Consider the following 13,692-nt stretch of genomic DNA (forward strand, 5'->3'; position numbering starts at 1 on the left):
TCCCCGCCCGTCCCCGTCCCCGTCCCCGCCGCCGTCCCCTCCCCGCCCGCCTCGCTCCCGGCGCCGCGGGCAGCGCGCAGCATGGCCGCGCTGCGCAGCGCCCCGGCCCCGGCCCCAATCCCAGCCCCAATCCCAGCCCCAGTCGCAGCCCAAACCCCAGCCCCCGAGCCGGCCCCGGCCCCGCTGCCGGCCCCGTCCCGCCCCTCCGCTCCCCGCCGCCCCGCGCCCGCCCCGCGCCGCGCATAAAAAGGGCCCCGCGGCCGCCCCCGCCCCGCTCCGCTCCGCGCTCCGCTCCGCCGGCCCCGGCCATGGCCAAGGACCAGCTGAAGCCGCGGCTGTGCCACATGCTGAAGGGGGAGAACGGCTACGGCTTCCACCTGCACGGCGAGAAGGGCAAGAGCGGGCAGTTCATCCGCAAAGTGGAGCCCGGCTCCCCCGCCGAGGCGGCGGGGCTGCGCGCCGGGGACCGCGTCGTGGAGGTCAACGGGCTCAACGTGGAGCAGGAGACGCACCACCAGGTCCGGGCAGGGGACCCCCGCAGCCCCCCCTCTCCGCCCCCCCGGGCCCGGCACCCACCCCCGTGCTGGCCTCCCCGAGCGGGCCGGGCCGGGAGGAGGGGGGGGTGCTCCCAAAACGTCCCCAAGGGAGGGTCCCGGGGGGCTGGGGCGCGCCGGGTGCCCCCCGGTGCCGGGCCAGATCTGCTGGGGGGATGCAGCCCCTCGTCCCCCCGGAGCAGCCGGGGGTCCGGGCCGTGTCCCCGCCGTGCAGGGCTGGGGTAGGGGTGCCCCCGGCCCGCCGGGTGGGCGAGGGGGGGACGGCGAAGGTGCTGGGGCACGGCCGGGCACCGCCGCGTTATGCAATCCTTGGCGAAAAGCAGCCGGGGGAGCCGGGCTGTGTTTCCGGCTCTGCTCCGCGTTCCCTCGGCCACTTTGGGCAAGCTCCTTCTGCAGCGCGGGGCGGACGAGGATACCTCAAAATCTACTGATAAAGCTCCGCAGGCGTTCCGCAGTTTGACTGGCTTAGGCGAGATAGGGCTCGTAGGGGAATAATATCTGGTGTGAGGCCGTGGCCGCAGCTGGGGGGGGATCCAAGCGAGCTGCTTTCCAGCTCTGCTGCAGAAGCTGCCTGCTTCAGGCCTTGTCCTCTTCTGTTTATAAAATCAAAACTCGTGTTTCTTAAACAGCCCCGTCCAGAAAACAGGCGGTGAGCTTGGGGCTGCTCCGGGCTGGCTGGAGCCGCTGTCCCTCGCAGGGGCACAGCACCCAGTGTGTCCATCTGCCTCGTGGCCCGCGGGGCTCCACGGGGTGTAGCGTTGTAGTAACTTAAAGCACGCGCCTGGCACCCGCTGCCAGTGCTTTATCGGGGCCAAGCAGGGACGTGGCTGGTGCAGGCTGCAGCCCCGGTGGTGTCTTGGGGGTGTGTGGGTTTCCCCTGCTGGCATGGATGTTGGTGTGTTCAGGGCAAGGCCCTCCAGGGCATCGTGGCCAGTCTAGGTGACTCCAGGAAAGCCCTGTGGGCTCTTCACTGTGGGCTTGGGGGGGCTCTCATGCTAATTTAGCTTGTTTCGATAATATCAGCCAGCTGTGTAAAAGTTGATGTTTGTCTTGAATGTGACTGAAGGAGGATCCATGTCTTTGATCTAGCTGGGCAGAGTGCTGGGCTGCTCTCCCCCACTGGAAGCCAGCAGAGCTCCCCGCTGAAAATCGGATGCTGGGGAGTGAGCGATAGCAACGCCAAGACAGCAGCACATGTCTCTGAAACGTGTGGGGGGTCTTGTAGGTAAAGCGGAACGGGAGAGATTTTCCTTCTTCCATTTCCAGCTGGCAGAGGCAGGATTGAGCCTGCTGTGGGATGGGATGGAGTATGGATGGAGCATCCCACCCAGGCTGTCCTGGAGCTCGCTGTCCTGAAGTGCTCCCACTGTGGTGTCGTCAGTGCCTGAGCGTGCAGGCAGGAGCAGCCCTGCCCTGGACCTGCTCTGGGATTGCCCTTCGTCTTCCCTCAAAACCCAGCTGGGGAGAAGTCTTTCCCCAACAAAATGCCCAGCACTGACGTGTTGGGATGGGTGATGCTGTGGTGGTTGGATGTTGGCTCCTGTGGATGGCTGAGAGCAGCCGGGCTCGCCGTGGCCTCCCGTCTTTGTGCTGTTACAGTCCCTGTCCTTGGATGAGCGGTGTTTCTCCACATGCATCTGAAGCTTGGCAGGACAGAGCTGGGAGCACGCAAGGCCTTGCTATTTGGTGCAACTATGTTTCGGGCTGAAGTTGATGATATTTGCGTCTGTGCTCCGCTTCCACAGCCTTCCCCAAGGAGCGAAGGCAGGACGTGTTCTCAGGGCGTCCTGTTCCCATCTGGGGTGAGAACTGCGTCCTGGCTGCTCGCTTGTCTCCTCCCGGTGGGTGGGCATGGGTGGGCAGAGCAGCGGGGTGCTGCCTTCAGGCAGTGCCCAGACCCAGTGGGTGCTGAGTACGGGGTGCACGAGTGGGTACTGCTGGTCTGGAGCCCTGCAGCCCCAGCGGGGAGCTGCTCTGGGCAGCCTGCCTCTGCCTGCCTTGGGTCAGCCGTGCCTCGTGGAGAAGCTGTGCTTTGATTGCATGGCATGGCAAACGTCCCAGGGCAGGCAGAGCTGGGGGCTGTGTGCGAGACACGCGTGTGTCCGGCAGCTGGTGGGAGCAAAGGGCTCCTGGTGGAGCTGTGCTGCTGGTGGCCAGGAGCAGCCCCGGTGCCTGGTCATGGGGCTCCATGGGGAGCTCGTGCCGTGGTGGTCTCTGTATGTGGGGAGGTCTCGGATGGGAACCCTTCTTCTACAAGTGTCTGTACCAGTGGGGCGAGTGCAAAGGCAACCAAGTGGTGCTGTTAAAAGGCGGTGCAGGAAAGCCTCCAGGTCCCCCCTGGGGATGCCAGAGCTGTGTGAGGGTGGAGGCATCACATCCAGAGCAGGAGGGGGGAACTGTGCCATCCCGGCAGCTCCTCAGGTCTCCTTCCCGGGCAGCTGGGGTTTGCTTGGAGTGGACGGGCCCAGCGCGCTCTGTCAGGCTGGTGCTGGTGCAGCTGGGGTGGGAGCCGGTCTGGGTGGAGTCGCGGAGGATGTGGGGCTGGGAGCAGCACTGGGAAGGTCCGGATGTGTCGGGGAGGCTGAGTTGCCTTCAGAAAAGCTGCGAGTGAGGTGGTGGCCATGGCTCGGAGGCGGGTAGGTTACTGGGCTCTGCACCTGGTTGCTGCTCTGCTCTCAGCCCCTCTGCTCCATCTCCGAAGCACCTTGCTGCTCAGGTGGCTTGTCACAGCAAGACCTTCTGGCATGGAGGGGGGATCTGTGCCTGCTCTGTGTCCCAGCACAGCCCTCAGCACTTGTGGCAGTGCCAGAGCAGGGCCGGGAGGACGCTTGTTCCACTGCTGCTGTGCCTGTGTGGAGCTGGGGGGCAGCTGGGCCACTGTGCCATAGCCAGCGTGTTGTGGCACCTGCGGTGTCTCAGGGTGCTTCTGTTGTCTCTCTCTTCTGCTGTCACGGGGCTGCAGTTGGTTTGGGAGGATCTGGGAGCTCGTTGGGGGGGGTCTTGTGTTGTGAGCCCCCCAGTGCTGACTGCAGCTGAGCGTAGTGCAGCTTGTGCAGTGCTTGAGCTCCAGCAGCGGCGCTGGGGCTTTCCAAAAAGGAGAACGCTTTGCTCTGTGCAGCAGCTTTGAGGAACGTGCGCTGGCACCTGCAGTTCCCCTGCACGTGGTGCTTACAGGGACCGGCCCCGCTCCCAGCCCCACTGAGCTCCCACGCTGGTGGCAGCTCCGTGGTGCTGCCTCTCCTGCCACAGCGTGCTGGCTGCCTGCTCCCAGATCCCCTTCTGGAGAAGTGGCTTCGCTCAGGCGCTGCCTTGCCGGTGTCAGCAGCGTTGCCTGATGTCGCTTATAAATAGATGTGAAAAGGAGCAGATGGATTTTCTGGGGCTCGGCGGAGAAGCACCCTTCAGGCTGGTTATGGATGGGAGCCCTGGGCAAGCTGCCGTCTGGCGCAGGGCTGGAGGGCTTCAGCGCTCAGTGGATCGGTTTGTTGAGGACAGGCAGCCTTGTCTGCAGTCTATAAATTTCCTCTTGGTTGTTTTTTTTTCATTTGCAGATACCGGGTCTGTTGACCTTGAATGGAGCTTGCAGGGGAGTAAATAAATGCTAGCTAATTGCACATTAGGCTCATTTGTCACTTTTAACCTTGGCGGTTGCAGCGTGTCTGGCCGGCATGACCTAGATCAGAGCAGGAGCGCTGTAAGGAAGCCTGCACTGCTTCGGGGCTTTCCCAGCACGCCTGGGGCGGTGTGGGTCTGCGGGGCAGTGAGCGGTGGCCAGCGGCCCCCTGCAGCTGGGGACGGCTGCTGAGCAGCATCAGGACCCATCCCCATCCCTGGGATGAAGGCCGTGCAGGGAGGAGGAGGTGTTTGCCCCATCAGAGCCTGTCCTCTGAGGCTGCTGGCAGGGAGTCCCAGAGGCTTTCTCTGCCCCTTGCTCCTGTCCTCGGTTTGCCCCGTTCCCACCCCGTTGTGTTGTACCCCTCACGTGCCAGGCCCGGCTCCTCCGGGGCTGCTGAGCGCAGCTCTCCACTTTCCCACGTGCGAACTGCCCGGCTCTCCCCTTCCTCCCCGCTGGGCTGACACCGCCAGCTCCTTTCAGAGGAGCTGCAGTCACAAAAAAATGTAAAAAAGCGAGGCTGTGTGAGGACAATGGCCCCTATTCAGCGGGGCCTGGAGCTGGATACCAGCAGGGACAGGCCCAGCTTCTGGTGCTGGTTTCTCTTATCTCCGCTGTCCGGTAGCGCAGGAGAGGATGAATGCAGATCAGATTGTTTCTTTTGTAAATCCTCCTGGGGAGGGGAGAGCCTCGCAAAGCAGCTGGGGCACTGCGTGTGCGCGCTGGTTCGCGGGGCCTCCTTGGGTACCCTGGCTCTCCGCTGTGCCCCTGGGTTTGGGGAAAGAAGGAAGCCCCAGATAAAGGGAAGGGGGGTGTGTGGGGCAGGTTGTGTAGCGGGACAGATGGTGCTCCCCCTCCGAGGGACAAAGCCAGGCAGCAGGACCTGTGATGCTCGGTGTGCAGTGTGTGGCCTCTGGGCAGAGGGGTGATGCCAGGCGATGTGCGTGCAGCTGCCCCGGGAAGGTTTGTCCCTTGGGTTGGGCTGGAAGGAGTTGTCACTGTTGTCACCTGGGGCTGCAGGCAGCAGATGTGCCGTCCTGGGTCCCCCCCAAAGACCTGCCCCTCTCCCCATGACCAGCGGAGGTGGTAGCAAGGCTGAAGCTGCAGGGGCTTCAAGGACTGGGGGTCCAAGCTGCAAGGCTGGGGGTCCTTGGGTGCAGCTCCTGCCCCAGGTGGGGTGTCCCGGGGTTTCTGCTCACTGGTTTCCCTCCCTCCTCCGCAGGTCGTGCAGCGCATCAAAGCTGTGGAGACAGAGACTCGCTTGCTCGTGGTGGACAAGGAGACGGACGAGTACCTGTGCAGCCTGCGCCTGACGTGCACGGAGGAGATGGTGCACAGCGGGGTCCTGCTGGGCTCTGGCGTCTCGCCCACCAAGTCGGTGGGCAGCGACAACGGGGAGGTCTGGAAGCCGCAGCTGGACCTGAGCGGGGGCAGCCTCCAGCGGCACTCGCACAGCTTCTCCTCGCACGGCAGCAGGAAGGTGAGCACAGAGCTGGTGGTGCTGGGCGCGGGGCTGGGCGGCAGGATGCGGCTGCCCTGGGAGCACCTCCCTCTCCGAGCACTGTTTGCTTCCCGTGAGAAAAGCCTTCTGGATGTGGCGGCTGGGTCTGGGGACCCTGGTGTGTCTCCTGGTGTGTCCTGGAGCTGTGGGTGAGCCGCCCCGTGGCCTCATCCGCTCTGCTCGAAGCAGCATCGGCTGCTGGGTGCTGTGCTGGCCTCTCCCTCCCTGCGCTCCCAGAGGGTCACAGGGGCTGCAGGGGGACCAGGGGGGTCACCCAGCCCTAGGGACGAGTGTCCCATGGGGCCTGGCTAAGGTCTGCGTCCCCGGCCCACAGGGACAGGCAGCACGGACTGGAGGCTTGGTGGAGCTGCCCTTGGTGAATCAGCCCCTTTTGCCTCCATTATTTCTAGGAGGGAGGGAACATCTGGTCGAATGTGTTCTCAGCTTTTTGCTTAAATAGGAAGGAAATTAGCTCTTTTTCAAGTGGCCTGGGTCTGGGCTGTGATTCTGCAGTAAGTGCCTTTTATTAGTAAACTCCTTTCCAAAAAGGAAAGAATTTGAGGTGGAAGATGTCCAGTTTCCATGGCTGGCTCCCCGCTGGGGCTGGGCTGGCGGTGACGGCGCTGCCTTGCACTCGCAGATAGGCAGCGTGCTCGGCCCAGCACCCTCCTTGCTCAGGGTGCGAGCGTGGCAGGAGCAGCATGGGACCGAGACATTACTGCCACCGCCGTGCAGCTGGCTGTCCCCATCCTGCACCCACCCGAGTCACGCAGGGGTGAAACCTGCAGCTGGGGCTGTGCAAGCCTCCTGCCACCAGCTGGGGCTTGTGCCCCTGGCCGGGCTGGGGGGGACTTTGGAGCAAGGCTTTCCCCGCTCCCAAATTCAGCTTCAGCAGCTTCACGTCCTCAGGAGCCCCCCAGCTGAGGAAATCCCCCTGTGGAAGTGAGACGTGATGCCGGCGTGGGGCAGGAGGCACGGCGATGTGGGTGTGGGGGGGTCTTGCCTGCAGCCCTTCCCTCCGGGGCTGCCTGCATCCCGCAGGGGTGTGCCTGCCCTGGGGGGGCCGCCCTTCCTGGGGAGGACGGGCTGCGTGATGTGAGGCTGTTTTGGTTGAAGCTCTGGGTGAGGATGGAGGTCAGCGCCGTGGGGGCTTCTGCTCCCCTGGGACAGCCAGAGGGAGGGGATGGGGCCTGGGGGGAGCGGGGCCGTGGTGGGAGCGGCCGGGCACGGCTTCCCGGGCTGGGGGTTTCCTATCCTGTCTCTGTTTCTTTTGCTGGGTGAAATCCAGCAGTTTGTGCTGACGGGAAGTCGGGCGCGGGGAACGGGCCGGTCCTTTCCGGCCTTTGGGTTTCAGCTCCCTCCAAGGAGAGGGTGGGACAGGGAGAGCCGAGTGGGCTGGGGTGCGAGGGGGGGGGGCACCTGTGGGACTTGGCCAGGGTGAGCACACAGCGTGGGGCTGCCTTTGGGGCCGGTGGTGCCAGCGCTGGCATCCAGCAGATGCAGTGCCCCAGCTGGACAAAGGGACCCGCAGTGGCTTTGCCATATGGGGCTGTGGGGGGAGCTCGGGATGGGGCTGCTCCGGGGCAAGGCCATCCCTGGGGCGCCCCAGCAGTGGTGGCTGTCCTGGGGCTGATGCCCACCCATGGGGACGGGGGCTGTTCGTGGGGCTGCCGAGCAGTTTGAAGCCCATCGGGTGCTTGCAGCAGCTCTGCATTTGTTTTGCTCCTGCGGCAGCGCTTTGAAGAGCCGCGTGCTGCAGGCTGTCCTGCCCAAGGTCACTTCTGCGCCGGGGCTGCGGGTGGCCGGAGCTGCAGGACCTGGCTCCTGGGCCTTGTCGTCCTGCCTGCTTCAAGGCAGAGCTGCCCCAGGAGCATGGTCTGGGCGGTGTGGGTGTCCTGCTGGGTCCCGAAGCAGCTGGAGCCCAGGGCAGTGATGGCTGCACCCTGTGTCCTGCAGCACTCAGCCCTCTGGTGCTGGGTTTGGGACGGGCTGTTGGCCCTGCTGTGGGGCCATGGCAGCTGGGGTCCCATTAGGGACTCCCCTAAACCAGATTTGGCAGGGACGTGGTGCTGGGCTCAGCAGCACCAGGACAAGCTGGGCTTCGTCTGGTGCTTTTGTGTCCTTCCCTGGAGGTGTTCAGGGAAGGAGGAGAGATGGCAGCTCTGCTCCTCCTGCAGACCCACGGCCTTGACCTGCCGCCGTGGGGACCGGGGCTGGTGCTTGGGGCAGGATGGGGCTGCACTGGCGGCGTTTGTTCATGTAAAGGCTGCAGCTATGCTTTATGTGAAGCCAGGTTGTTCGGTGCAGCCTAAAGCAAGGAGCAACTGAAAGAAAGAGGAGGGAAATCTGGCAGCTCGGGGTGCCTGAGCTGTGGGCAGTGGGGAGGCGATGCAGTGGGCAGAGCCCTGCCGGCCTCCCCCTGCTGCTGCCTTCCACTTCTGAGCGAGAAGTGGCGGTGGCTCTGGGCAGGGAGGTTAACACACGCCCCAGCAGCGACCCGGTGTCCAGGACCCTGTGCCTCCAGCAAGCACTGTAGCGCGATGAATAATTCAGCATGTATTTAAAATCAGGCTGCCTGCCCTGAGAGCAGGGCTGGCTGCCAGCAGCGTGCGCCCATCGGAGTGCTGCTGTCCCCGGCACCAGGGCACTTGTGGCTCTGGGAGCAGGGTCTGCAAGGCCCCATCCTACTGCTCTGAGCTCAGTTTGTGTCCCCCATGCTTGAGGGAACACCTCTGAGTACCCAAATATTCTGAAAGTCTTGTCTTTAAAATCCCTGCCTTGAATCTGCAATGCAATTTGCCCTGCAGGCAAACAAAGCTGGCCACACCAATGCCTCCTGCGGGGAGGTGAGGTGTGACCCAGGCTCAGCGGTGCTGACAGAAGGGCTGAGCCCCATGAACGTGCCGTGCTGGTGCTGCTTCCTTGTCCCTGTGTCCCCCTGTTCCCAGGGCTCGTGGGGTTTTGGAGTCAGTGGGCAACCTGCGGTGGAGGGCAGTGCAGCTCCCAGCTCTGCTCGGGCTGTTCAGGTGCGTCGGGTGCTGCGTTCCTCTGTGAGCTGCTTTTATTGCCAAGGTGCCTTTGGGACGGCGCAGTTAGTGGTGGTGTGAAATGCTCGGGCTGCCGGTGTGCTGTGGGGCACGGGCAGCTGGGGGCTGGGGCTGCCCGTGGCTCGGCTCACCCTGCTGCTCCCAGGGGGACTCTGCCCAGCGGAGCCTGGGTCCCCGTTACAGCCATGCAGGTCCGATGTGCTCGTTAGCAGCGTCCCTGGGGGTTTGCTCCTGTTGGGACTTGCTACCTCGCTGTGCTCCAGCTGTGTTTGCAGGAGAAACAAGAACAAGGCCCTGGAGAGGCATTCGGGGTGATGCAGTTCCCGTGTTGTTGTTCCGGTCACACCAAAGCACGATTTGGGGGCTGGGGATGTGAAGGGGCTGCGATGACTGTCATTTATCGTCTTTTGGAAAATGAGCCCACATTTTGTTTAGCAGCTTCTGGATTCAAGCAGCCTGTTTTCCTGTGCCAGGAACTTTAACGTGGGGGAATCAGTGGCCGGGTTTTGTTTGGCCCCTGCCTGAGCCTGGCAAGAACCACCAGCCATAAAGCGAGCAGGAAAATGGGCGACCCCCCTGGGGGGCCCTTCGTGACAGCGAGCAGGCGCTGAGCCTGGTGCGTGCCACGGGCCCGTCCCGCACTCAGCAGCGGGGCCCTGGGGACGGCCGTGCCTTGTCCTGGAGGAGCAGGGCCGAGCGCGTGGGCTCGGGGACCCGCAGGTGCGGGGCAGCACTGACATGGGGGCAGTAAATATTTACCCTTCTGTTTGGGTCAGGCATAAGAACTTTTGTTTCTGTTGCAAATGAAACTCCGCATTGCAACATCTCCTGCCGCCAGCTTTCTGCCGGAGCGCTGGAAGAGGAATAACTCGGGACAGATGTTTTTGGGGAGCTTTGCCAGCTCAGTTGAGGCCCAAAATTTAGGGCTTGTAGAATAACCACAAAGATGTAATAAAACCTAACATGAGCAGAAATGTCTGCAGTAATTATGCAATTTAAAAAAATAAATAAATTCGTGCTTTAAATTAAAGCACTTCCCTGCAGCATCCTGTGCTCCTCGGGTCCCAGGGGCTGGCTGTGACCAGAGGGGACAGCAGGACGAGTCCCTGGTTCCCCCTGCTTGGGGCTGAGGCACGGATCAAGGCTCAGATAAACCTCTCCAGCATGGACCGAGGGAGCTGAGGCTGCATCCCGGCCCTGTTCCCTGCTCTTCCTGCAGCATCTCTGTGGACACTGCAGTAGTCGTGGGTTTCCTTCTCTTTGGGTTCCCTTCAGGCTGCAGCCGAGTCCCAGCCCGGCGAGGTGCAGGGGTGTAGCCTGGCAGCAGGAGCGCCCAGAGCTGAGCAGTGCCGCTCGGAAAGGGGAGCGCCGGGAGGGCGCCCTGTGTACGCCACCAGCCTGGCTGTCCGAGCAGGCATACATCTACCTTATCTTGTTTTTTTGCTTAAAAACCTTTGTGAAGCCCTTTCTGCACTGGAGCTGTTGCCCAGCGATGCCCACAGCAGCTGGGGTGCTGCTCTGCTGTGTCCAGCTGAGGGTCTGGGATGGGAGCGCAGCTTCCCCTGCCCTTGCTGGAGAAGAGAAAGTGCCCAAAAGGAGCCAGGGAAGCAGCACCCCGGGGTGCACGGGATGGGCGAAGGGCTCTGTCACGGCTGGAGCCCAGCCCAAGGAGCTGAAGCCAGGCTTTCTTTTGGGATTAGCACGTTAATCCCGTCCGAGAGGCAGAGGCTGGCGTGCAGCTGAGCCGCGGGGAAGCCGGCGGCCCCGAGCTGGCGCTGACCCCGCTGCATTATTGATACCGCCGGGCTCGCCGGCATCGAGTGTCGCGGGCCGGGTGGACTCGGTGCAAGGACAGCACCCAGGGCACGGGAGCAGCTGCAGCGACTTGGGGATGGGGATTGGGGATAGGGCAAACGCGCACAAATAATCAATCTTTCAGACTGTTTCTCTGACGGTCCTGGACGTTGGGGCTTTCTTAAAAGGAGTAGGATGAAACCTGTGTTTTTGCAGAGTACCTTTGCAGGGGCTTTCAGGAGCTGGATGTGTTTCTTGCAGCTCTCTGTGGTGCAGGGCTGTGCAGCATCTTGGGGTCTGTGCTGTTTGGGGGGCTCTGGTCCCATTGCCTTGCTGCAGACAGGGGCAGTCCTAGCCCTGTGCCTACAAGTCTGCTCCCCCTTGTGTACCAGCAGTCCGTTAACTTCTTTTATTTGTTTTGGTATCAGTTTTGGGCGGGTATTGCAGTACGTTCTGTGCAGTGGGATTTGCTGGAGCCCCAGGTTTTGATGATCCCGCAGTGCTCACAGCTCTCAGCAGGGGTCTGAGCCTCATCCTGCTCCTCCCACCCCAGGGGCACTCCCCAGCACTGCAAGGTGCAGACGGCAGCGCGATGCTCTCTGTGCTGCACTTTGGCAGGGTCAGCCCTGGCTCTGCACCCTGGTCCCTCACAGACGGAGGGGTTGGGGGCACACATTTGGATGTCAAATGCTTCCTTTCCTGCGGGCTGTGCCTGTGTCCCAGCACCCAAAGCACCCAGGGTCTGCAGCTGGGCTGTGGGACCGAGGGAAGGGGTGGGCAGGAGCCCCCCTTGCAGCTTGGCGGGGCCGTGGGTCCCAGCGAGGAGCTCGCCGGGGGGTGTTTTCACGTGGGGTGGTGCAGGAAGCCCCTCCCTGGAGGAGAGCATCCACCCCGCAGCAGAAACTTCCTCCGTGGGATATTTTTAGTGAAACACAAAGCAAGTGGAAGGGAGCGGGAGGCAGATTAGCATCGGGAGGAGCTGCGCCCTGCCAAGGGTCTTTGTTCCTGGGGCCACGTGCTCCTGAGGGATGCTTGGCCTCGTGAGGGAACAGTGGGGTCACCCCCCGGGGACCTGCCACCTCCTGGTGGGTTGTGTTTGCATCCCAGCCCATTGCCTGGCTGCAGAGCGGTGACACTGCTAACACCAAGAGATGTGACCTCACTGCATTGGAGGGGTTGAACTGCAGCCGATGATGTTCCTTTCTGCATCCCTGGGTAATCAAAAGCTTTCCCTCAAAATGATTTTAAAAAACCCCAGTGTTAATGGGAGCAGTTCAAACTGCAGCTTGCTCTGCTGCAGCCAGCCCTGGCCCCCCTCTGCTCGCAGGGATGCGCTCGAGCAGCTTGCTTTAATAACAGCCCTGCTCCTCACGGGCTCTGCGCCAGCCGTTTAATGGTTCTGTTCAATAGTACAAATATTAAATGCTTTCAAATAAATTAAAAATCATCTGGCAGGATCTGGACCTTCTGCATGTGCCCTGGCAGCTGCACAGCGCCTCTGCCGTGACTCTGCTCCGTCCCGGCGCGTTGCTCGTGGTCCTGTCGTGGGGCTGGGCTGCAGCTCCTGCGGGGCGGCTGTGATGGGATGCAGCAGCTCATGGGTGGCTTCAGCCACAGGGTTGGAAATCTATGGGTCAAACTTGATAATTTTTTTTTTTTGTGATGGTTTTTGTGATGAGTTTGTTTTCAGGTGCAAAAACGTCAGTTTTCATAAGAAAATGCTTTTCTTTCTGTAAAGCTCTGAAGTGTTGAGCGCTTTAGCTTTCTCACCTTAAAACAATGTGGCTTTTGTTTTGTGTTCTTTATTCCCAAGACCCAAATTAATGCGGGAACCACATGGTTCCAGTCGTCTCTATCCAGGATTGCGCCTGGTGCCCGGTGCAAGGTGGCTGGGCCTGGAGGCGCTTGGCTCCAGCCCTGGTGCTGCCGTGGGCGATGCCCTGGGCAGAGCCAGTGTGGGGGACTGAAAAATGGCCAGGGACTGGAGGTGGCAGCAGGCGTGGGGCAGCTCCGGCGCAGGGTGAGGTGCCGGGGTTACAGCAGTGCTCACGGGGAGTGGGAGCGCACAGAGCGAGCGTGCGGTGTGCGCGCTGCCTTCACGGCGCACATTCCTGGGCTGGAAGGGAAGGGGCCGCGGCTTCCAGCTGTCGGGCGGGCACACGCGGCTTCCAAACGAGCTTCTAAAGAGCTCTCTTTAATCCGCAAGGCAGTATCCCCGCACTGATTGCAGCTGTAATAGCACACGAGTGAGATGCGATGGCTGTGGCGTTGCCTCGCTCCATATGTGTCTTTCCTGCTCTTTGGGCAGGGAGACTGAGCAGTTGAGCGGCTTGCCCAGCATTACAGGAGAGCTTGGCACACTAAATTAAGGTCTGAAGAGAGCCAGGTTTGGCTCCCAGTCCTTGGCTCCGTCTCTAGGTATGGAGGTTTTACAGGCGGTGGTCTCGGGAGGCTCCAGGCTGGGATATGAGCGAGAAAAATTAAACTCTTAATCAGCAAAGGGCTTCTCCAGGTCCACAGGTTTCTATAAGTAAGGAATTAAAACCCAACTTGTAGACATAATTATTTCTGGCAAGTTCCACATTGTAATTTAATTTCATTGCCGCTCTTGCCTGCACTCCTGAGTGTTTTGGTTCGACTGCTGTGTACGCTTAAACCATGACCAGACTTGGAGCTGCGTTTTTTTGGCCAAATATCTCTCTTCCCACTAAAGCCTTGCACAAGTCTGTTATGAGTAAATGTAGGTATCTGTCAGCAGTGACTCCAGGAAAGCCAAACTCAACGTAGCTTTATCCCTAAGGGAAAGGTGGCTTCCTACGGGTGCTGGTGCTGCAGCAGTGGCTTTGGGACTCTTCCCCTCCACGGGGACACGGCACCGAGCTGTGCCCTGTGCTGCCCCGTGGCTGGTACTGCTGCCACTCGAGCCCTGGCTGCGCGTACCTGTGGGAAAGCATCTGGAAGTGGGCGGATGAAGGGAACGGGGCGCGGGGGCAGCAGCGAATTGGTGGGGTCAGGATACAGACCTTCAGTGCTGTCTGCTGCAAATCCCATTAAGCAAGGCTCACTGCCTGCAGGGACCCGGAGGAGTCCCCGCGGTGTTATGTCATTAAAACCCTCTTATGGACTTACAGGGACTAATCCCCTTAAAGAAATGAGTGGCACAAAAGGCGGCGGGCGGGCTAA

The 13,692-nt window shown here is 61.6% G+C and overlaps 1 protein-coding gene across 1 annotated transcript in view; it reads left to right on the forward strand.

Moving 5' to 3' along the window:
* The first annotated feature begins 64 nt into the window (after window positions 1–64).
* Window positions 65–13,692, forward strand: part of SLC9A3R2 (SLC9A3 regulator 2) — a 34,191-nt gene continuing 20,563 nt past the window's right edge. Inside the window, exons 1-2 of the mRNA XM_040574790.1 lie at window positions 65–518; window positions 5,390–5,647. Coding sequence (XP_040430724.1) covers window positions 309–518; window positions 5,390–5,647 — 468 coding nt within the window. The 5' untranslated portion in view covers window positions 65–308. The remainder of the gene's footprint in view (window positions 519–5,389; window positions 5,648–13,692) is intronic.

Source organism: Cygnus olor, chromosome 15 (assembly GCF_009769625.2).
Source record: "Cygnus olor isolate bCygOlo1 chromosome 15, bCygOlo1.pri.v2, whole genome shotgun sequence".
NCBI lineage: Eukaryota > Metazoa > Chordata > Aves > Anseriformes > Anatidae > Cygnus > Cygnus olor.